The sequence below is a fragment of the Labeo rohita genome, chromosome 1 (assembly GCF_022985175.1).
Source record: "Labeo rohita strain BAU-BD-2019 chromosome 1, IGBB_LRoh.1.0, whole genome shotgun sequence".
NCBI classification, from domain to species: Eukaryota; Metazoa; Chordata; class Actinopteri; order Cypriniformes; family Cyprinidae; genus Labeo; species Labeo rohita.
Genome location: NC_066869.1, coordinates 22308197 through 22333390, shown reverse-complemented (window position 1 = coordinate 22333390; position 25194 = coordinate 22308197). Strand labels below are relative to the sequence as shown.

The 25194-nt window shown below is 34.6% G+C and overlaps 2 protein-coding genes across 12 annotated transcripts in view; one reads left to right on the top strand and one right to left on the bottom strand.

Moving 5' to 3' along the window:
- ctnnd1 (catenin (cadherin-associated protein), delta 1) overlaps nucleotides 1-9532 on the bottom strand; it is a 32555-nt gene extending 23023 nt beyond the window's left edge. For 3 of the 9 annotated variants that reach the window (XM_051112273.1, XM_051112247.1, XM_051112256.1), the window contains exons 1-2: nucleotides 9434-9532; nucleotides 9202-9328 (exon numbers count right to left, since the gene is read on the bottom strand). In XM_051112273.1, coding sequence (XP_050968230.1) covers nucleotides 9202-9328; nucleotides 9434-9510 — 204 coding nt within the window. In that variant the 5' untranslated portion in view covers nucleotides 9511-9532. Of the gene's footprint in view, nucleotides 1-8917 lie in introns of all 9 variants that reach the window. The other 6 variants (XM_051112264.1, XM_051112306.1, XM_051112314.1 and 3 more) reach the window with 4 other exon arrangements.
- A 4895-nt stretch (nucleotides 9533-14427) lies between these two features.
- Nucleotides 14428-24530, top strand: slc43a3a (solute carrier family 43 member 3a). 3 transcript variants are annotated; one of them, XM_051112569.1, is made up of 14 exons: nucleotides 14428-14515; nucleotides 16721-16754; nucleotides 16916-17407; nucleotides 17498-17627; nucleotides 18001-18047; nucleotides 18144-18220; nucleotides 18312-18404; nucleotides 19439-19578; nucleotides 20171-20310; nucleotides 20415-20555; nucleotides 23078-23185; nucleotides 23277-23463; nucleotides 23547-23667; nucleotides 24369-24530. In XM_051112569.1, exons 3-14 carry the CDS (start codon nucleotides 17206-17208, stop codon nucleotides 24510-24512), a joined length of 1530 nt encoding a protein of 509 aa, XP_050968526.1. In that variant the 5' UTR covers nucleotides 14428-14515; nucleotides 16721-16754; nucleotides 16916-17205; the 3' UTR covers nucleotides 24513-24530. The 3 variants fall into 3 exon arrangements, with proteins under 3 accessions (XP_050968526.1, XP_050968515.1, XP_050968506.1); XM_051112558.1 differs by lacking the exon at nucleotides 16721-16754; XM_051112549.1 differs by having other exon boundaries at nucleotides 16721-17407.
- Nucleotides 24531-25194: the final 664 nt, after the last annotated feature.

Here is a 25194-nt window from a genome sequence, read left to right as displayed (position 1 = left end):
GCGGTTAAACTATTAATAAAAAATGAAATATAACCAGCAGTGCACTCAGTAATCTGGTAAATTTGTGCACACTGGAAATTACATTTACAAATAATAAATAAATAAATAAATAAATAAATAAATAAAAGATCAGCAAACTGGATATGGTGCAGCACAGCTTGAAATCAAGGATTTAACGCCTCATAAAACAAGAATGTGAACAAAGCTTAAAATATGTTAAAGCAAAAATGAAAGATAAAAGCTTTGACTGACAGGAAGATTCAGTGAATAACAGACTTAAATTTCAGTTTCAAAATTACAGCTTTAAAGAACTTCGGAACTACATGAGGTTGAGCAAATATTGACTGTTTTAATGGCTGCATATAACTAAAACAATGCATGAATCATTGGGACCATTTTATGGTACTTTCGTAGTAGTTTTGGGAACTTGTCAGCCTTTGGACACAAAAGAACAACATGAACATTCTTCAAAATCTCTTATGATGCGTTACACACAAGAACATCATAGTGGCGAGTAAAAGACCAAATGAATATTTTTAGCTGGACAATTTCTGAATACCAAATCGAAGACCTAATATAATCAATCTGGGTTTTGAATCTTAATCTACAGTTTTGCAGGGATCGAAACTTCCCAACATCTGCAACAAAGCCACTGAATAAATAAAGCACAACTCAACTGAGATTTCTAGACATCCACTAAACACAGAACTACTGTGCATGTCAGAAACTATTTTAAGATGACCACAAAAGCTCAACAATCCAAGAATGAAAAAGAATCCCGAAAAGCAAACAGCGGCTATCATGAGAGCAGGATTGAAATGGAAGCAAGCAGGAGTCAAGGCCAAAATGTACAAAACAGCAGCATAGGAAAAACTCCGCCTCCCAAATCCTGTAGCCACTGACGATTCAAGCAGCTAACTCAACCCGCAACCAGCTCGCTCTCTCTCTCCTATGCCACACAACAGAGTGTGTGCGTGTTTGTACGAGACAGAGAGAGAGGGGAAATATTTGCAGCTGTCTGCCTAGTGGTTAACGGAACAATAGGAAATGTGTGTCCACTACAGAGAATCAGTCGAGAGAGGGACAGCAGCGGGGTGTGCATATGCCGTGGTGATTTTAGTTCGCTGGGGGGGGTGTGGGTGGGTGTGATCGCATTGTCCTTGAAAACACAAACGCAGCAGTCAGTTTCAACTAGGACTGAAACTGTTTTCCACCTCTCTTCGACTTCCCTCCCCACAAAGCAAACAGACTCTTGTAGAAAGCGAGGAATGAACACACACACACACAATCACACACACATTCCAGCTTGTATTGTGGCATGTCAGATCCTGTCTCAGCTCCTCTAGCAGCTCGAAAATAACTGGAAAACACTTCCCTTCCTTTCTCCTTATATGTCGCTCTTTCTCTGCATTCCCTATGACATATGTCCTCATTCTTTCCCTAAGCTTTTGATTGAAGAGTGTGTAACCAATGACTCATTCGCATCTCAGACCGTTTGCATGCATCAGCGAGACAACAAAGACTTTTGTTGCACTTTTCACAAATTATAACACAGAAGGGAGTGTCTAAATTATATTACACAGCTCAGGGTAATACCTTATTTTGATTGGTTAATCGCAATATTCTGTTTTGTGTTTGTTGTGTTAGTTGCACTTCTCTCGTTTCACTCTGTGGTCTCTTCGCCCATTATAATTTCAGCTTAAACCATTATTTCACATCCATTTGTTCGTTTATTTAATAAGTACTTTGTATTACGTGGACTAATGTACAGTGAATTAGTCGTAATTGGAAAATAAACCACATTTAGGAAGATAGAAGGACATGGGCTGTGCTTTATTTCTCGATAATGTCCGCTGAATGTACATTACTACAAACATAACTTGTTATTGTTTCTGAGTATGATTATTAAAAACTAAACAAACACTTGAAGTTGTAAATAAAACAAAACAACTTTAAATGTGATGTTTATTTCAATGTCTCACTTACTACTTCTTTTTAATTATTTTTAAAATGTACAGTTTGAGAGAAAATAGTTTTTTAGTGTACCTAGAAAAGCTCTTTTGGGTTATATATTATAAAACATTTTCATTCACTACCAGTCAAAGGTTTTTGAACAGTAAGATTTGTAAAGTTTTGAAAGAATTCTCTTCTGCTCACCAAACCCGCATTTATTTGATCCAAAATACAGCAAACGCAGTAATATTGTGAAATATTTTTACTACTTAAAATAAATGCTTTCTATTTGAATATATTTTAAAATGTAATTTATTCCTGTGATCAAATCTAAATTTTCAGCATCATTACTCCAGGTTTTAGTGTCACATGAACCTTCAGAAATCATCCTAATATGCCGATTTGCTGTTCAAGAAACATTTTTATTTTTTTTTATTATTATTATTATTATTGCCAACATCATCAAAATTTAAAAGTACATTTTTATTTCAAGATACTTTGAATAGAAAGATCTTCTGTACTTTCTATTAAAAAAAAACTGAAAATAAAAATAAAAATTACACTAATAGATGATAAATGTCTTAAAAGATGATAAAAAAAAAAAACAAAAAACAAAACTGAATATTAGAATTTCTGAGGGATCATGTGGCTGGAGTAATGATGCTAAAAATTCAGCTTTGAAATGACAGGAATAAATTACATTTGAAAATATATTCAAATAGAAAACAGTTATTTTAAATAGTACAAATATTTCAACATGTTACTGTTTTTGCTGTACTTTGGATCAAATAAATGCAGGCTTGATGAGCAGAAGAGACAACAAACCTTACGGTTCAAAAATCTTTGACAGAATTTCATGCTGTAACTTCATATCTCTAATGACATAGAAGTGACACTTCGCAAACAACATGCTATAAAACCTGTTGCAGGTGTGATGTCTAGTGGATTGCGGTTTACACACATACACACACAAAAAAAACCTTTGACTGTGTCTGAAACAGAAGGCAGCCTTCTTGCTGACTAGTCAATCAATGACTTCACAGACAGCAGTTTTCGTAGAAAGGTACCAGGAATAAGGAAACAGGGCCAATTGCATAAAACAAACATAGCCACTATGTTAAGACTGCGTCTTAAAAACTAGTTTGACCAACTAATAGTTAGCCAAGAGGTAATCAAACTTACTTTTTTTACATTCAAATTAGACCATTTTTATAACTGTCTAATAAAAGTTATGACCAGTGATGACTAACGTTTGAAGACCAGTCTAGCAGGTCTTTAAATCATAGACCAGTCATAAAGACTTCTGACACACTGTGATGCTACACAAGGAAAGATCTAAAATGAACTGAAACAAAGGAAACATTCAAAAAAACTACAAAGGAAATCAAAAAGTATTAAATATCTAATCTATCTGTTTAAAAAAAAAACTATATCAAACAGATGAAGGCATTCAAGCTGAAAGGATGTTATACAAACATTAGATTTGAACATGGCCTTGATGCCTTCCTCCCTCCGCACACTACATTTTTCGCATTTCAGACAGCCTGTGCGCCTTACAAATAGGCCTCCACAGGACGCCACCAGCTGCAAAAGTTCTCGTCTTCTAAGGAGAAAACTGTCGTGGGACGACTCCCTAAATAGGTCTGACCTAGAACACCCTGAAACTTGGGCAAGAATCACATAAAACATGATTTAACACCACAGGTACACTATATCTGCAGAGTTCAGCGTGCTGAACTATGCGTCAAAAACCCAGCATCGCTGGCACAAAAAAAAAAAAAAAAAAAAACACATCTGGTCAAATGCCAGTCCATATTAAGAAACTGTGATTCATCATGCACCAAAAACCCCACCGAGACTGCCCTGAGCTCTGGCGGGATTACAGAGAAAGTGCCCCGTGTGACATCATCAACGCATCATCAAAACCATTCGATTCTAGAACTCTCATGACTGACAGAGGCAGGAATGGCTGTATTAGCCATAAGCCTGAGTCATTTAATTTGTCAGGTGCGTAATCATGTGCATCCTTTAATGGGATCGCAGAGGTATTAGACAGCTAAGCCACTAAGCATCCAATCTCTAAACACCTTGGGCTGAGATAACAATATAACAGTGCACAGTTTAAACATATTAAGCCGAGCAAATAGATCTAGCTATATAACAGCCTTCAACTGCAGCAGGCGGTCAAATATGATCATCATATGCATGTGGGAGGCAATTCAGACAACAGCTGCTGACTTCTGCTCCAAATATGTGGATTATGGGAAGAAAAACATTAAGCAGACTATAATGGGCCTTTATATGGAGAGACTTTGAGACAAAGTCAATACAGGTGTCTGAGTAGGACAACACTTTTTAAATACACATACCAATGTGAAAATAGAACTTCATCAGGGTAGCGTCATATTTAATTTCTGACATGAACGAAAACAAGGCTCTGACGGACAAAAGTACGATGCATTCAACAATAAAAGTTGAGCTATAAAAATAAGGACTGTAAGTCTATCCCGCACAGCCTCATCGACGTTGAATTCAATATGGCGTCTAACCTGACTAAGGTGTATAGCATTTGTAGTACTATTTCACCACACATCATGCATGCTCCTGGGTTCCTGCTGACTCAGGCAATGCTGAAATGTAAAGAGCAACACCATCAGCACTGGCTTGGCTCCAGTCTAATGCTCAGTGAACTTTGGTACACACACAGCCAACTGATCTGCAATCAGCCATGCGCTTTAACCCACTATAACTGCTACCCACATTCAGTGCATGTTAAAGCCTCAAAGCACTCTGGAATTGTCTACTGACCTTTTCTGCACGTAAACGTCAATTAGTCATTACATGTAGCCTTTCGTTCTCTTTCAGACAGCTCGCAGTCAGCGCGCAGAGACCCGGAAATGGGAGTGCTGGTGACGTAACGCTTTTTAAACATCAACCTGAGGCCGTTACTGCAGGTAAAAGGTAACTAGGAGAGACAGCCCGCCCTCTCTTCCTGAAATGACGTTGCCTGGAATTTGAAAACCTAAAGTATAGTGTTGTAACCACTGAGGAGAGAGAAGGATGTGCTTTTTTTAAACCATGCTTGGAAGAACTATTACTAGCATGATTTTCTCCGCAAAGTTCTTTCCTTTGGAAGAGCTGCAATAGAACAAGTGGTAATGCTTTTTTATATTTGGCCAAATTGCTTTAGCAGACACATAATTCATATTTTGGAACATTTTTGATAGAACTGGAAAATTATTATCTTATGAACGGTTTATGAGTACATAGGATTTCCCTATACGTTTGGAAGAATAACTCCAATATTAAAGCAAGCCTCTAAGCTCCTATTCAACTTGGAGAAACTCAGCAAAACTATAACTCTAGCAGTTATTACTCCCAAAATGGGTTAGATGGGGATCAACTTCAATGGTAAAAACACATTTTTCAAAACAAAATAACCTTTTGGAGACTGCTGTTGTGAGTAATATGTCAGTAAACACTGGCTGGTTGGTTCTATTCAAATACTGTTTTAAAATAAGAGGTCCAAAGCAAGATTTTACCTGTCAGTTCATTAATCGCTATTTAAGCTTCCACTGACAACCTGTAATACCGTCATCAATTACTCTCCCTCATGTTGTTTCAATCCTGTATGACTTTTTCAACTTTAAATATAAAAGAAGTGTTTTTGTACAATGGAAGTCAATGGTCACCCAAACTGTTTGGTTACCAACACTTTTCAATTTTTTTTTCCGAGTTCTGCAGGGAGAAACAAATCCATTCAGGTTTAGTATTACATAAATGATGACAATTTTCATTTTTGGGTGAACCATTCCTTTAAGCAAAAAGGCTGTAGCATTTTGTAAATATAATCACTGTCCAAGCATGCAGTGAGTCTTATTGGTTGATTACCAAGGTTACTACATATTACAAATAAGAAAACATATAATTAATTACAAAGTCTTTAATTTATTCTGTGAGACCTGTAATTTTTGTCAATTTAACATCATAAACAAAATGCATAATTAAAGTCTCAAACTGTTCTTAGAGTTGAAAAAAAATTCAGCATTTAAAATAGAAATTACAATAAATAATAATAAAACCTCAAACTTTTCTACACTGATTTATTTTTTATTTTTGAATTGAGGCATTCTACAATATAATGCTCAACATTTTTTGAAGAAGTCTCTTCTGCTCACCAAGCCTGCATTTATTTGACCCAAAAAAAAAAACAACAAAAGCAGTAATAATGTGAAATATTTTTACTTTTAAAATAACTGCTTTCTATTTTAATACATTAAAATGTAATTTATTTCCTGTGCTCAAAGCTAAATTTTCAACATTTCTCCAGTCTTCAGTGACACATGATCTTTCAGAAATCAATCTAATATGCTGATTTGCTGCAGAGAAACATTTATCATTATTATTATTTTTTTATCCATATTTAAAACAGTTGAGTACATTTTCATTTTTCAAGATTCTTTGATGAATAGAAAGATTCAGAGATCAGCATTTATATTTATGAAATATAACATTATAGAAATTAATACTATTATTTAGCATTTAATACTATTATTTAGCTTTAAGTTGATCAAAGGTGATGCTAAAGACATTTATAATGTTACAAAACATTTCCATTTCAGATAAAAGCTGTTCTTCTGAACTTTCTATTCATCAAAGAAACCTGAAAAAAATAAAATACACTCAGCGGTTTTCAACATTATAATAAATGTTTTTAAGCAGCAAATAAAAATATTAGAATGATTTCTGAAAGATTGTATGACTGGAGTAATGATGCTTAAAATTCAGCTTTGAAATCACAAGAATAAACTACATTTTAAAATATATTCAAATAAAAAAAAAGCCACTTTAAAAGTACAAATATTTTAAAATTGTACTGTTTTGTTGTACTTTGGATCAAATAAATGCAGGCTTGGTGAGCATTAGAGACTTCTTTAAAACATTTAAAATCTTACGGTTCAAAAACTTTTGACTGGTAGTGTGTTATGTTAACAGTATAATAGTTTCATTTAAAAAAAAAAAGTTACAATTATCAATGTTCTACTTTTAATTAGAAAAGGTCTTAAATTTATTCTGTAAGATCTGCAATTTTTAACTAAACTTCATAAGCTTCACTTAATGCTCATTCGTACTTTTTTAAAACTTTTCAGCCTTTTTTACACTACATTATTATTAGCTATTATCACTAAATCTTTGTAAGGTACTACTCTGATTTATTTTTAAAGTTATGCACACTACAATTAAATACTCTATTATCTAGCACCGGTACGCTATGTTAACGGTACTTTCCATGGATGTTTGTAAGAAATCATTGAAAAGTGTTTAGAAAAAACAGCGCTGTGTCCTTCCGCGTTTCAAAGACACACCCTGGTGTTAACATTAGAGCCGGTCATTACCGCGGTCAAACTATTTGGTTACCAGTCATTGAGTCGTCCTCTTCAAAGACACACCTCCTCTCACAGTTTTTGACTCATTCTTCACCAACTCGGTTAGTAACGGGAGGACAGAGCTTCCTCTATGGGTGGGGGGCGTCTTAAATCGGGCGAGTGTACACACGTATCTGCCTTTTCAGGTCAAGGTAAGCAAGGAGGGGGAAAAAAAAAAATCCCAAACATTCCTGCTTTGAGGTTTTAGTTTCTGCTGGAGTTCTGATAGGCATCATGAGCGGCACTGACTCATGCCGAGCGTCTCAAAAGACTCAGACGGGTCGTGAGGTAAATCACACACAGTGTAACCTGCTGCTTCACACGGGCTGTGTGTAAATGAGAGTCACACACACACACACACACACACAGAACCGCGCCTTTCCCTTCCCCCACCCACATACACACACCCTTGGACTAAAATACTAACTCAACAGGTTCCCAAACTTTTTTCGTAATGATTATTGCGTATTCCCGACAAGTTAACTGACCGCATTTCGCCCTCTTCTGGGAAAAAATACCGCTGTTGGGAGTCAAAGTCAACCTGAGAAACACAGCGCTGTCGCACCTGTGAGGCTCGGCTCAGGTAAAACAGCAGCGGCGGATGCGATACTAAGTTACATATCTGAATCCAAAACATGTGATTTCGACCCAATACACTGTGCAAATATCATTTTAAACTCCAATACATTTATTCTCACTTGGAAATCAAGTTATTTTGATTTCAATTAAATCATTAAGAATTACTTGTATTTATTAGATTGATTTCAGAAACACACTGGATAGTATATTTCGCAACTTTTTATATTCTCCATAAACAATGCTTTAAATTACTTCCGCAAACTCAGGTGTGTTCATGGGCCTTGACCTGCTTTACTTCACTGCGGTGAACGTTTCACCCTCACTGCCATTTATTCACCCACAGATGCATTACTTTCCAGTTTAAACTCACATAGAAAAACCATACAATTACATAAAAATATATTATATCAGTTCCCAGGTGAAAATCCCACCGATGTCTATAAATCATTGAAATCTTCACATTATATGTATACATGAGACACTGACGCTAATCTAGTTTCTGGATTAATTTGCAGAAATTCTACCTTGAACATGAACATATTTAATACAAGAACACCGTCATATTTACGTATGCACATAAAACAAAAGAGTTCCCGAAAGCAGTAACTTTATCTGCTCTATTTATCCTGGATATCTGCAGTTTGGTTGGGAAAAAACAGCTAAACGCTCCGCTCCCGGTTATTCGTTCACAAAGCCTGCATTACAACATAAGGAAAAGACTACGCAGTCGATTTAAAGATGAACTTTGAGGTATTTCAGGGAAGCATTCCCGTCCCGAAGATCCTCACGCTTTGCCATTTCGATTAGCACGGCAGCTAACCCCACTAGCCTGCTAACATGGAGAGCTGGCTAACTTTGTTCTACTCCTCAATTACGAGGCCAAACAGGGAAAACCAGAAGACAACAAAGAAGGCTATGAGAGAGATCAGAACAAACAGAAGAGTTTCCATAGAGTCTACCTTTGTTTTTGCTTTCGTTAAAGTCCCGATGTGAGGTCGTGGCCTATCGAAACGGGCTTCTCTATGGCCAGTTTCAGATTTTCCAAGCGGTAGGAAGTGATTGTAATTCCAAACGTTTGCTGCTCTATATTTGGGCGTTTCAGCCCCACGCTACGCCAGACGCATCTGCCCTATTTTATGAGTTCGCTTTCTAACGAGTGGCCTGGAACGCGTTTCTCCCGACGAAGCAAAACAAAGAAGAAAGCTGAGATTAACAAATTTAAGCAGTCTTTTTAAAAACCCACCAATCTATCTCGCTCCCCTTGTTCACTCCTCTCTCTTTCCTCGTCGTCCCACCGTGAAGCGTCTGACCCCTCCCCTGTGAAACAGGAGTTCAGTTCACCGACACGGCTTGGGCGGGGACACGGCTGACTTTTCAATATGCAACCGAAAGAAAAAAACGCTATATTACACTGCAAATTTGTTCTTTAAACACTAACGCACTTAAACCCAGTTATTCATTGTCGTGTGAAGTACCAGAAACCGCTGCTTTGTAGCTGATGTGCCACGAAACGACGAGTTTTTGCTGCACCTGTGAACCTGCGATACTTCATCACGGATTGATTGGAAACGGGAGCTGAGAGGATTCAACCAAAATGGAATCGTTTATTTGGAACAAAAAGCAATATATACAATAAAGTATGTAGATACAATAAAATAAACAACAAATGCTAAATAAACAATCTTGCACTATAACTTTTTCACATAATTTAGGCATATGTAATTTAATGAAATATTATATTTTCTACTTGAATATATTTTAAAATGTAATGTGATTTCAAAGCTTAATTTTTAGCATCATTACTCCAGTCACATGATCCTTCAGAAATCATTCTAATATTCCGATTTGCTGCTCAATAAACATCATTATGTTGAAAACAGCTGAGTAGAATTTTTTCAGGTTTCTTTGATTAATAGAAAGTTTAGAAGAACAGCATTTATCTGAAATAGAAATCGTTTGTAACATTATAAATGTATTTATCATCACTTTTGACCAATTTAAAGCTTTAAAGTTAATTTCTATCATTTCTATCCCAAAACAAATTATAGTGACTCCAAGCTTTTGAATGGTAGTGTATAATGTTACAAAAGCTTTTTATTTCAGATAAATGCTGATATTTGGATCTTTCTATTCATCAAAGAATCCTGAAACAAATGTACTCAACTGTTTTAAATATTGATGATGATAATAATAAATGTTTCTTGAACAGCAAATCAGCATATTAAAGTGATTGAAGCACCATTTGACACTGAAGACTGGAGTAATGATGCTGGAAATTTAGCTTTGATCACAGGAATAAATTATATTTTAAAAATATATTCAAATAGAAAGCAGTTATTTTAAATGGTAAAAATATTTCACAGTATTACTGTTTTTACTGTACGTTGGATCAAATAAATGCAGGCTTGGTGAGCAGAAGAGACTTCTTTAAAAAAAAAACATTAAAAATCTTACTGTTCAAAAACTTTTGACTGGTAGTGTATGATGAAATGAAAATCAAATAAAACTTTTTTTGGGTTCCCCATTTAGTGTCATTATGGTTTTCCAACAGGTTCAACCTGTATAAATAGTGCCTCAAGTATCTTTTTGTACCCTGCAAAAAGATAAAAAATAAAAAAATCAGTTAGAGGGAAGATAACTATTTAGCCTGATTTAGGATTTTTATTAATTATTACATAAGTAGCATTGCATTTATTTTCATGATCAACTATGAGGAATATGAAATATAGGTTTGGTTAATTTACAGTTTTGAATTTAGTGGACATTATATTTATGTAGGTAGTTTGATGAGAATCTTAGTGGACTTGTTATCACTACACAGAAGTGACATCACATTCAAAACATATGAATTATTAATGCCTTGGTCCATCTAAGTCCATCTCAATTGCAGGTCTTTTGCTCAGAAGACTTCCTGAGGTCACTGAATGGATATGTCACTTGAAGGTTTGGGAAACAGATCATTTTATAATTGCAGTAATAACCACAATAACAAACACTGATATTGTGAGTTTGCTTTTAAACAATATTTTTACAGGCCAACGAAAAGGTTATCTGTTGATTAAACATTTCATGTTTGTGTTAGTAATTTTTATCCCTGTCAGACAAAACAATTAGGTCACAAAACAAATAAATAATTCAGACAGTGTCACACAATTAGCGACTAGTTAAAAGGCAATAAAAGTGTGATTATAGACATATGCCTGTAATTTATAGACATTTGGTGTCAATATTAGTAATATAAATCTGAATTCAAAAGTTCAAATGTGTAATACTTCCTTTAATTTCCTATATTTATCAGTTAGCTTGAATCACAATGACTCATGATCTGTCACCGCTGGGTCAGTGAACCATCATTCATAACTAGTCAAAGTCATCTGATCCTTTCAGTTTAGTGTGGGATATTACAGTAACGCTGAGTTCCCCACCCAGAAAACCAAGCTCTGCTGATGTTAAAACTCAGTACACTTAATGTTAAAAACTAACCTCAATGCAAAGTCATGATGGGAGTTTGTGGATCCAAACGCTCTGTAGCTGAGTCAGAGTCATCCGACTAGTAGTAAGTACAGCGGCACACAGTAGCTCCTGATACGTTCATAGGTCACTCCCTTGACCCTAGGCCACAAAGACATTCAGCAGCTACAGCAAAGAGAATTCCACGTTTGTCCATGTGATGTTGCACACTGGTGTCAGGTCACATGGTGTATTGTTAGCCAGCAGGCAGTTTGTTGCCAAAACTAGCCCCAGCAAGTTAGGGAGCAGTTGAAATGTGAATCAGCAAAGGCTTAGGATCAATATTCAATTTCAGAGGGTTTATTAAAAGTTTAATGGTAGTGAATGTGATGCAGTAAACATGCTTAATTGCTATCTTTTGATATTTTTGAATACTGCATTGTCCATGGATGCTATATTTGTGCTAAATAAATGCAACCTTGGTGAAATTTGACAAACTTTTGAATGGTAGTGTATGCCCACTCGATTCTATTGTTTATTCTGTCCCTGCTTAGAACAGTTCCTGATGTTCTCTTCGAATGCCACAGTTGAATCTCAGATAAGGTCAGGATGGAATCCAAGACCATTTCAAGGACTGACAAGACAAATAAGCAAGTACTAACAAAACAACAGAGACTCTCAAAGTACCTTATCCTGGTTTGGCGCTCTCACAGTTTCTTTTAACATCAAGTGGGGAATCTTCAACAAAAATACGGAACCAGCTGTACTGTATAAATGCAAGATGTGGCATATTTCACATATAATGCAGCTTCTTCAAAAGGTCCCCGAGATAAATCCTCATCAAATGGCAGGCCACCAATGAGGAGCTAGAAACTGATTCACTATTAAGGCATTTTACTTTTCATTGTTGTTTCTAATAATGCTTGTAAATTTTCTGTTGTCATCTCATGTTAAAATCCACTGATATGTATATATGTTTAGCATTCAAATGATGGATTTGTTTATTATAAACACAGCTTTTTTTACTTCACAAGATGTTAATTCATGGATGGGAATCATGTGTATTACCTGTCAATTATTGTGATGTTTTTATCATCTGTTTGGACTCTCATTCTGACGGCACCCGTTTGCTGCTGTTGGTGAGCAAGTGATGTAATACTAAATTTATCTAAAACTCATCTTAGATGGCCTGAGTGTGAGTACAATTTTAGCAAATTTTCATTTTTGGTAGACTATTACTTTAAGACTGAGACGTTAACTGGACAGAAATAGGATTCTGGCAGGTGACAGAAGTAAGATTTTCATCACAACATGAATACAAAATCGCCAAAGCTTTTACACATATTTGGCAAATGCGAGGGAGATCTGATTAAAAGTGTTTTATTGAGCTGATGAGATGAGAATGCAGGGAGGTTAGGATCAGTTGCAGAATGTTTACATTTGCCAAATGTGGCAGTGTATGAAATAATTGATTAAACTCAGCATGGGGCAAAACAGATGACTCATGATGTTGAGCAGAGCAAGTGAGTCATGAGAGGGCAGGTTAGAGTTCTCATGGCTCCATCTAGTGATTACCAATGGAAACTACAGTGGGGCCCTATCAGGAATAGTTTGCTCAAAAAAGAAAATTTGCTGAAAATATTCTCACCCTCAGGCCATTCGAGTTATAGTTTTTTTTTTTGTTTGTTTGTTTTTTTTTTCAGTGGAATAGATTTGGAGGAATTTAGCATTGCATCACTTGCTTGTCAATGGATGCTCTGCAGTGAATGGGTATCGTCAGAATGAGAGTCCAAACGGTTGAAAACATCACAATAATCCATAAGTATATGGACTGATTTTGCTTGTATACAGGGCTTCAACTGTGCATGTTTCTCTCCTGATTCAGACAAGACAACTGGACAACCTTTCATTGGTGAATATTATGGATAGACGAGTCTTAGCAGTAAAAACACCTTAATGATAGATTTGTTTACTGAAAACACAGCTTTTTACTTCATAAGATGTTAACTGAAGGACTACATTTTTGTAATATTTGTGGCATATTGTGTTGTTTTTATCAGCTGTTTGGACCCTTATTTTAATGACAGCACAGACACAAGTATGTTTGATTCAAATCTTCACCTTTTACACATAATATGTGTATTTTTATGTCTTTTAACACCTGCATCACACAAAGATTTCATGATCAAACACACAAAGTCTTAATGTTAACCCACAAGAGGGAGCCAGATGGCCACAAGATTTAATTATCTGTTCAACCAAGCAAGACAGATGAAGGTCAGGGACTGCAATATTTAACCTTACCTGGTCAATATTTAACTTCCATCTTCCATCTCCGTCTTTCATCACACATCTGCACAATAAAGAGGTGGCACTTGACACAAAAAGGGTACAAATATGGCCAATTTCTGCTTTTTCAATAAATGGACAGTGAACCTTCAGTAAATGTTCTTGCAATAAACATTAAACAAACATTTAACAAACATTAAACATTTAAACATAAAATAAATGTATATTAAATAAACATAAATACACAGTTTTTACAAACATAATGCATATAATGGGTTGCAAATTTAGCTGACTTTTTTTCTTACATAACTTATAACAGGGTTACATGGTTGAGCTTAATGAATGCAATCAATGCTACAATTTAGGAAAGAAGTGACAAATTGGACATACTGTAAAATGAATAATGAAAATAGATGTTTACCTACAATTATTTGAATATCGTTATGTCAAAGTTAGCCTATAACATTGCTTCTTCTATCTATAGATTGAAAAAAGTACTAGATAGATAGATAGATATATAGTGTTTCCTATTCAGTCTACTACAGTCTATATATAAATATATATTTATTTAAAAATATTTAAATATTAAAAAAAGAAAAAAAAAAAAAAAAAAAACTGGTGTGGGCCGTTGACAATAAATCTGTAATATAAGTACAAACGAAACTTGTTCTCGTTTATTTGTGAATACCTTTGGCTGATTGCCAGGCTCATGAACGCGCATACACGTGCACAGTTTTAGTGCTATTGCTCAGCAAGAAACGGGAATTTACGGTGCTTCAGCAATTCCGTCATTTACATCGATGTGACGGAAGATTGTTGTAAGTATATGTTTATATGTAAAGTACAGTCAGTTTGTATGGAGAAACAATTTAAATTTAGATTCCCTAACTGATGCTCATAGATTTAGCATTGCTCAGGCTTGGAATAGGAATGTTTTAATTTAATTTGATTTGACGCTGTTTTATCGTTACGTCGGATATCGCCTGTATCTGTTATATCTTTTACATTATCCATAAAAACGGTGGACGAGGAAAACTGTTGTTCTTGTTAGAGAGATTAGAGCAGGCAGACATGATAATCTGGATTAGTGAACTGTCCACATAGAGCGGGCGCATGTGTGCCATCAGTGATCAACTTCAGTTTTACCCTATGTCACATTTCAAGAAATCTAGACACTGATGCAGCATGTCTTAACTGCTAAATTACAATTATATAAGCGATACTGAACAGCCAGACGGTCATTATCAAAAGAAAAAAACTCTTCATCCGGGTTATCCAAGACCTCTTTACGCCAAGGTCCTGAATACCCGTTTTTTTCTATCTAGATTTACATTTTTCCTGCTTGCCAAATAAACATGGACATAAAATATTGATTTGAGTTAAAGCTATGTTATTCTTTTCTCGTATATTATCTATTACACTATTAATTAATAATAATAACACCTTTACACTAATATTAATAATAATGTTGTCTTGTTCAATTCAACTACCAGTCAAAAGTAAGATTTGTAAAATATGTTTTTTAAAAGAGTTCTCTTCTGCTCACCAAGCCTGCATTTATTTGATCCAAAGTACGGCAAAAAAACAGCAAAAGTTTGAAATATTTTGACTATTTAAAATAACTGTTTTCTATTTGAATATATTTTAAAATGTAATTTATTCCTGTTATCAAAGGTACATTTTCATCATCATTACTCCAGTGTCACACGATCCTGCAGAAATCATACTAAAATTTGCTAATTTGCTGTTTAAGAAACATTTGTTATTATAATTATCATCATCAATATTTAAAACAGTTGAGATAATTGTTTTCAGGATTCGTTGATGAATAGAAAGATCCAAAGATCAGCATTTATCTGAAATAAAAATATACATATATGGAAAGAAATTATAAAAATGAATAGTTTTATTTATCAAGGATGGTTTAAACTGAGTGATGATAGACATTTATAATGTTATGAAAGATTTCTATTTCAGACAAATGCTGATCTTCTGAGCTCATCAAAGAAACCTCAAAAAAATTCTACTAAAAGATGATAAATGTCTTTTGAGCAACAAATCAGAATATTAGAATTTCTGAAGGATCATGTGGCTGGAGTAATGCTAAAAATTATGCTGTACTTTGGATCAAATAAATGCAAGCTTGATGAGCAGAAGAGACATCTTTAAAAACAACAACAACAAAAAAACCACACACAACAAACCTTACTGTTCAAAAACTTTTGACAGGATTTCATGCTGTAACTTCATACCTCTAATGAAACATAGAAGTGACACTTTGCAAACAACACTCTATAAAACCTTTGTTTTATAACAATCAACATAATAAGTCTGCAATAATAATAAATGTTTCTGAGCAGCAAATCAGAATATTAGATTTCTGAAGGATCATGTGGCTGGAGTAAAGATGCTAAAAATGCAGCTTCGGAATCACAGGAATAAATTATTAAAATTTTAAAATATATTCAAATAGAAAGTTATTTTAAACACTACAAATATTTCAAAATCTCACCATTTTTACTGTACTTTGGATCAAATAAATGCAGGGTTGGTGAGCAGAAGAGACTTCTTTAAAAACATTAAAAATCTTACGGTTCAAAAACTTTTGACTGGTATGGTACTAGGCTTTCTCCTTGTTTTTCATGTTCTTGTTTAGAATGGGAATTCCCATGCCTCTAGCCATCTATTTATATTTTATTCCCATCACATATTTACTTTGTCCTTTGAGCTGTTTTTATTATTTTGTCAGTATTTCCCATAATCCCAAGATGTCGCTAGTTAGCGACTGTAATTTGCGATGGAAGATTAATATCCACTTTAGGGGGGTGAAAAAAAATTGGTTGCCATTTAGTACTACAACCGACCAATTAGAATCAAGTATTATAGAGTGCAGTGTGGTAGGGTATTGGTAGATACAGGGAAAGATAAGCCTTAGAAGAATTCTTGATTAATATTAATGTTGATTAAATGGAATAGCACCAGTATTATGTTATGTATAATATGGCTTTGTGTGTCTCTTGCAGTTTTACATAACTGACACATGCACAGTTTAAGAGGGTGAGAATTTCAGGCATAGGCCTACAAACTGAAAGCATACAAAGATGCTAAAAAAAAAAACATGATTGTTCTCACACAAATACCTCACAAGTATTACATTATATCTTTCAGTAATTCTTTACTCAAACGTCCTAAATGTTCTGTCATGTTGTTTTCAACAGCGGATCTACAGCTCCCTCTCTTGAGAGGAGCATGCACAACTTAAATTCAGTCCAGATACATGAAAAGCGTTATCTCTCCCACCATATAACCGACTTGCATAGTGTCATTTGGTCAAATGTGAGCAAGCTTTAACACAAACAAGAGTAGGGGATCAGCAATTAGTTTAAGGAAAAAGCATGATGCATTCAAGATTAAAATTAATTTGAACAGATATAGTGGCAAGCATATACAGTGCATCTTCCTACACAAGTGGACAGTTCTAGAAGCGTTCCTGACCCTGACGGTGTGGATGCAAAGGATGCTGGGATGCAAGGGATCATCTGGGACGGGGGTGAGATACAAGCTAACTCTGGCTACAGGACTGCTGGAGTGCTTGTGTTTTGCTGGAGTGGTGTTTGGTTGGGCATCTCTAGTGTTTGTCCTGAAGACAGATGGCTACTTCAGCGATTTGTGCATCAATGCGACAGACGCTAGTGGAGAACTTGGCACAGGTGAGGTCATTTACAACGGTGGCTTTTAATGTATTAGATGGTCCACTTCATTTTATGCTTTGTCTTCCTGCTTGCTGTTTTTCTCTTAAGACTGCAGTCTGCAAGATGAGAGGTTCTCATTGGTTTTTACCGTGGCTTCCTTCATGAACAACTTTCTCACTCTGCCCAACGGATTCTTGTATGACCATTTTGGCACGATGGCAACACGATTTTTGGCTATGTGAGTTCAGAGGTCAGGCAGGAATTAGCAGAACTGCTGTGTCTTTCCGCAGTAGAGTCAAGAAGTTTATCTGCTTGTGTGTGGGGTGTGCTTTAAGCAGATAGTAGAAATCAACGTGGGCGTTTGACTGGCCTCCAAAAACAGGGCTTTGTGCATTGCGGCCATTAAGTAAAAACAGCCCCTAAGTAAAATTGGTTGCCAGAAATATTTGCAAATGTAAGCTGTTGTGTAATGTTAGTTTCCACTTGTTTTATACAAAATATACTTAAGGAAAACACTGAACCACCACAGTAATATTTGAAGAGTTAAGTATTTCCTAATTGATTTTGAATTATATTGTATTTATATCAAGTGTGTAATCATTGTTTTGTAGATTTCTTTATACCACCGGAACTCTTATTGTATCATTGTCCAGTAAAGGTAAAGACACATTGATACATTTTTATTAATAATCACATTACACACATCATAGGCATATTTGACATGACTAATTTTTCTCTCTTTTTGTTGAAACAGCTCTCTCGTTTTTGCTTTTTCCTGCTCTGTCCTTTATAGCTGTGGGGGGTATTTTATTTCTAATGACAAATATGCAGGTATGTTCATGAATGATTATAATTTTGTTTTGTTTACATGCAATATATCAAGGGTATGATCAATTGCTTGCATTACTTCTCTTCATTACAGGTGGGGAACCTTTTTGACTCTCATAGATCAACAATTATTACAGTCTATAATGGGGCCTTCGACTCTTCATCAGTTATCTTTCTTATCATCAAGGTAAGAAGTACACACACACACACACACACACACACATACACTGTCGTTCAAAAATCCTGAATCAGTAGAACTGGATGCCTTTATTTGATGAAAAATACTGAGAAAACTGAACTTTTGTGAAATTGTGAATTACAATTTAAAATAGTGGTGTTCTATTTTAATGTACTTTAAAATATAATTTATTCCTGTGATCGAAGCTGCATTTTCAGCATCATTACTCCAGTCTTCAGTGTTACATGATCCTTCAGGAGTCATTCTAAAATGCTGATTTATTATCAATGTTGGAAACATTTGCGCTGCTTAATTTTTTTTTGGAACCTTATACTGATACTTTTTTCAGAACTGTTGATGAATGAAATGTTAAAAAGAACAGCATTTATTTAAAATGGAAATCTTTTGTAAACATTCAAACTACTGTTCAAAAATTGGAATCAGTACATTTTTCTTTCTTTATTTGAAAGAAATAAATACTTTTATTCAGCAAGGATGTGTTAAATTGATTAAAAAGTGATAGTAAAGACATATATTGTTAGAAAAGATTTATATTTTAAATAAATGATCTTCTTTTTTAATGTTTTATTCATCGAAGAATCCTGAAAAAAAATCACAGGTTCCAAAAAAATATTAAGCAGCACAACTGTGCCCAACATTAATAATAAATCAGCATATTAGAATGATTTCTGAAGGATCATCTGACATTGAAGACCGCAGTAACGGCTGATGAAAATTTAGCTTTGCATCACAGAATTAAATTATATTTTAAAGTATGGTAAAATAGAAATCTGCTATTTTAAATTGCAATAATATTTTATCAAATATTGATCAAATAAATGCAACTTGAAAAATAAATGAGCATAAGACAGATCTTTAAAAAACATTAAAAATCTTACTGATCCCAAACTTTTGAATGGCAGTGTAAATGCATTAAATAGTCATGTATTCAAGTTTTTCCACAGTGATTAAAAAAAGTGTTTATCAGCTGTTTATCATACTGCAATCCATGATACCCTGTATAACCCTGTAAATTTCTGCAGGTTCTCTATGAGAGAGGGGTTTCTCTTCGCTCCTCATTTTTTTTCCTCTTAGCCTGTAATCTCATTCATCTCCTCCGGACTCTCTTCCTTATGCCAAAGTCACACATTCCCTATCCCATCCCAGACGACTACAAATATGGGTGAGTGAAACGATAAGCTGAGTATAAACTGAATAAACAACACTTCAAAGGTTTTGGTTAGGAAATGAAATGTTTTATTCAGCAAAGATGCATTATATTGATCAAAAATGACATTTTATTCATCAAATAATTAAAAAATGTTTAAAAAAAAACATGAACAAGCTGGACAACTGTTTTCAACATTGATAATGGTAATAAGAAACATTTCATGAGCAGCAGATAAGTATATTAAAATAATTTCTGAAGGATCATGACACTGGAGTCTGGAGTAATGATCATCACAGGAATAAATTACATTACAAGTTCTTTAAACATAATATTTCACAATAATATTTCACAATGTTATAGTTTTTATAGTAATTTTTAACAAGCAGCCTCGGTGAGCATAAGAGACTTCTTTCAAAGTCTCACTGAACCCAAACGTTTGGATGATAGTATAAAATAAGTAAAATATCATTGTAGATAAAATAAGTGTAGTGTGTATATATGCTCTATATTTAGTATGTATTAAATCTGATATAGTCTTAACTATGTATAGTACATAATTCATGCTCTTATCCGTATTTATCCAAATGCAAATCCTTATTTACAGGATGAGCTGTGCTAAATCACATAGCTACAATGTTGAACAGTACGAGGCAGAGCGAGACCCGAGTTCAGACAGAGGCAGAAGTGCAGCTGCTGAGCCACTGGAGACTGACACACTACAGCTAACAGAAAACTCTGAGAAAGGTGCTGCTTGGGCAACATAGGTCTTACTTTGGTAGAAAATGACCCTTCATAATTATAGAAACATCATTTTAAATGAAATAAAGTGCTTTCTTCTTCTTCTATAGACAGTTTTAAGAGCTGTGTTCTGTCCTGGTTCTTCCTGTGGCACCTCATATGGCTGTCGGCCATGCAACTGCGGCATTATTTCTTCATTGGGACTCTGAATCCAATGCTCAACAGACTGGCCAACCATGACCCAGACACTGGTGAACAAATTTTGACACTACGATGATGCTTTTCAGTTAATTCTGTAAATCTTTGTTTATGGTAGGAGCCTCTCAGTTCATAAAATTTACTGGAATTTAAAGGAGAAGTCCACTTCCAGAACAACAGTTTACAAATAATTTACTCACCCCCTTGTCATCCAAGATGTTCATGTCTTTCTGTCTTCAGCCGTAAAGAAATTATAGTTTTTGAGAAAAGCATTTCAGGATTTTTCTTCATATAATGGACTTCATTGGTGCCCCAATGATTTTAAACTTCCAAAATGTAGTTTAAATGCAGCTTCAAAGGGCTCTAAACGATCCCAGATGAGGAAAAAGAGTCTTGGTCATTTGGTCATTGGTCATTTCTTTCGAAAAATAAAAATGTGCATACCTTTTAAGCACAAAAGCTTGTGTAGCACAGGCTCTGGGATGCGCATCCACGACACTTTGAATCACGTCTGTAAAGTCATCGTCTGTGTACTCCGGCTCAAAAAGGTAGAGTATGGTGAAAAACTCCATCTTATTTTTTCCCACAACTTCAGAATCGCCCGACATTGTTGTACCTTTTTGTTTGTAAACATCGTTTGACTTTGCGCGTTCGCTTTGTAAACACTGGGTCTGTAGTTCCGCCTACGTTCAGCTTGACCTTTTGAGTACGTGAACGCGCATCCCAGAGCCTGTGCTACACAAGCTTTTGTGCTTAAAAAGTAAAAAAAAAAATTTTCCGAAAAAAAAATGACTGACCGTTTCGCTAGATAAGACCCTTCTTCCTCGGCTGGGATCATTTAGAGCCCTTTGAAGCCGCATTTAAATTACATTTTGGAAGTTCAAAATCGGGGGCACCATTGAAGTCCATTATATGGAGAACAATCGCGAAACACTTTCCTCAAAAACCATAATTTTTTCACGACTGAAGACAGAGAGACATGAACATCTTGGATGACAAGGGGGTGAGTAAATTATTTGTAAATTGTTCTGGAAGTTCTCCTTTAAATGACAGAAGGACAAAAGACATTCAACACAATCACACATTAGACTTTAGGGTGAATTAAAGCACTCTGGGTAATGAAGTGATTCTGCACTATAGACCGATATACAGTCAAACCAAAATTTAATTAAACACCTTCAACATTTTTCACTATATTTTAGAAAATGGTAATAAAATATGACAAGAGTTAAACTGCGTCAGTATCTTGATCATGTTAGATAACTTTGATAGAAGTGTATGTAATGGATTACAATCAACCAGAAATTAGTGTTAATATGACATTATGACAATATTTGTAAACTATCAGTACTTTGTTGAACAATTACCAAGCTTAATTTTGTTCAGTCTGTGGTGTAAAAAGATCGCATTAACAGTTAAAGAAAAAACAAATACGCAAAACATGGTCAGGTCAAAGTGTCTGAATAATTTTTGGTCCCAAATTTTTTATAAATGTTACTGGTAGTCCACTGTATGAAGAATTTTTGGGTATTCCATGGTTTACTTTATTTGCCTATCCTCATTTACATAAATGAACTATAGTGTCCTGCACCCACTAGTAAAAAAAAATATCTAAAATTATGGTTAATTTTTGGTTTGACTGTAAATTATTATAATAATGTATTAAATGTGTATTAATTAAATAAAAAAATGCCCATTAATAACATTTCCATCACAGATTATTAACATATTCTTATATTTCTATCTGGGGTCAACCGATTATCAGCGCCAATATTAAGCATTTTATGGTTATCGGTATTGGTCATTTTCAAAACCGATTTGCTGATAAAATTATTTAAAAGCATTTAAAGAAAGTTTTTGTCAGAGCTCTTATTATTCTTAATTTCTACATTAATTTTCCTTTTTACACTAGACATATATTGGTTAATTATCTGCCTGTAATAATCGGTATCCGCATCGGCCCAGAAAAACACATGTCGGTCGACCCCTAATTTCTATATACTGTGTGTTGTGTGTATGATAGTTTTCATGGGTAATTTTTACTGAACAAAATAAATGTGGAATGTCAAGAGAAGGAATTCACTGAATTCACAGACATTTTAACACAACCACACATCAGACTTTGAGGAAAATTAAACAATTTTTAATTGGTGTAAATTTGTATATTAAATATTTATAAATGTTATATTAAAAAATACATAAATTTAAATACAAAAAGTGAAAACTAAAATTTCTGTTAGTGACATTTCAAACACTGATAACTAATATAATGATATATTTCTGGAAAAAATATCCCATATGTTGTTTGTAGGATCATTTTTATAGTCATTTTTTTACTGGAAAAATATTTGGAATTTCATTCAATTTGCATTCTACTCCCTTAAATTAAAAAAAAAAATAATAATTTCAATTCTGCATCTGCTATGCCAGTCATAATTCAGGAATAGAACTGTATTTTTATTTGTCAATGCAATTCTGATTAGCAGCATTCCTGGTAGGATAATTTTCAAATGCTTTACTGTGATAGCAGCAGAGGTTGTAGGATTTGACTTCTTCATCTCTTTTTCATTCTCAGTGAGTGAGTACACCAATGCGTTTGCTTTCACCCAATTCTGTGGAGTTCTCTGTGCTCCCTGGAATGGCCTGCTAATGGACAGACACAAAAGAAAACCCCTAGATCCAGGTCAGTTGACAGAGAAATGTGAAGATCTGTTTTCTAATAACACATCTTTACCATTTTTCTCTCTCCTTCAAAACCTGACATCTTTTTGTAGGCGTGTCAGAACGGGAAGCAGACCTACGCTCGTCAGTTCTGTCTCTCCTCCTCACCTCCCTGCAGTGCCTGTTGTTCTCCATCTGTGCAAGCATCCCGTTCCTCCCTCTCCAGTACTTCACATTCATCCTTCAGGTCCTTAACCGCTCCTTTCTGTACGGAGGGAATGCTGCATTCATCAGCATAGCGTAAGTAAAATGAGGGATATAAGCATCTTGATTGTTGCTAAACTAAAATCTGTACTGAGTGCAATGAATCTGAATTTCTACAGATTTCCTGCACGACATTTCGGAAAGCTGTATGGTCTAGTGATGTCCCTATCAGCTGTGGTGTCACTGCTGCAGTATCCCTGCTTCGCCCTCAACAAAGTTCTTGGAGGAGACCCCCTCTATGTAAATTTATGATTCCCACACCACTGTTTAAAATACAAAGACCTCATATACATACAGTGGCCCCAAAAGTATGTGTATACCTGTAGATGTGTAAATGACATTGTATTATATAACAAAAGAAAATAATAATCACGTAGCATTTACTTGAAATACGTTTTGGGGCCACTTAATGTTGATTCCTATGGAAGCCCATTTCCATAATTAAGAGATGAAAATTTGAAACTGATACAGAGCCATAACTGTGATATAAAAAGCCTGAAATAATTATTGTTAGAATCCTGTCTGAACTGTGACATTTTATCGCAGTCAGTATTATCATATTGACTCCTATCTTATAATTTCTATTTTTTTATCTCATAATTATGACTCTGTATCTTCTAATTTTGATTCATTATATCATAACTATGACTGTTGTTAATAAGTAATAGTTCTAATCAAAAATGATTAGATACGTGAAAGTGTTTATACCTGTAACAAGATTATATAGTTTTATAATCACATAATAAAAAGCTATAAAAAAGTGAGTTCATCACATTAAACATGAAATCCATACAAAATCTCTCCTTAACAGTTTCAAACAGCTTTGTTTAGACATTAAAATAGTTTTAACACCTCATGTTCAAATTGGCCATAACCATTATCTTGTTTTCCACAGCTTTTACTGTAATTAGTAAATTTGAGTGTATTTCTGTTTTCTGTAGGTGAACATCATCTTGACTGTCCTGACTCTACTGGCCTTCATTCATCCTGTCTATGTGTTTGTTCACTGCAGAGAGCTGGCAAAACAGCGAGAGAATTCACAGAGCATTTTAGAAGCATCAATGGAGGAAACAAAAATGTATTAATTTAAATCACCTCATATATAGGCAGATGATTATGACAGACATATGATTATGCAAATCTATCTAGGCCTTAGCTTTTGTAACTGACAAAGGGAAAACTTTTTACCAGCACTGTATTTTAGAGATTTAAAAAATAATTTCAAAAATAAGAGTTAACAGTCAGCAATTTAAATTAATTCTATTTAATTTAATTAGTTCTTGAATATTTACAATCTTTACGAGTACAGAAGTGACAATAAAAATATTAAATTTTTTTTATATAGTTCACTGTTGTTGGCAGGAACAGATATTTAGATAAAAACATTTGTTTAAACATAATGATATAAGGAGCAAGGGGAGATCACATGGGTGTCAGAAACATAGGGATCTTTACAGTGGATCTCCAGATTCTTCCGGAGTTGTGTGATATCCTGTTTTGCATGTTAATATCCTGTTCCCACAGGGAAAGTATTAACAGTCCTAAAAGCATCGTACAGGAACTCTAACCTTCCAAAACACACATAATACTGATTTATATCTGCCATTACGTTGTCAGTCCACAATGACTATGTACATCTTATATACAATTTTCAGTAGTTAATAATTAATGTCCATTCAGGGGTTTATAGCATGCTTTAAAAAAAAGTGTGCTACAGCTATGCTTTGTACCCTTACAATTCTGAGCAGATGAAAAAAAAATTCTTAA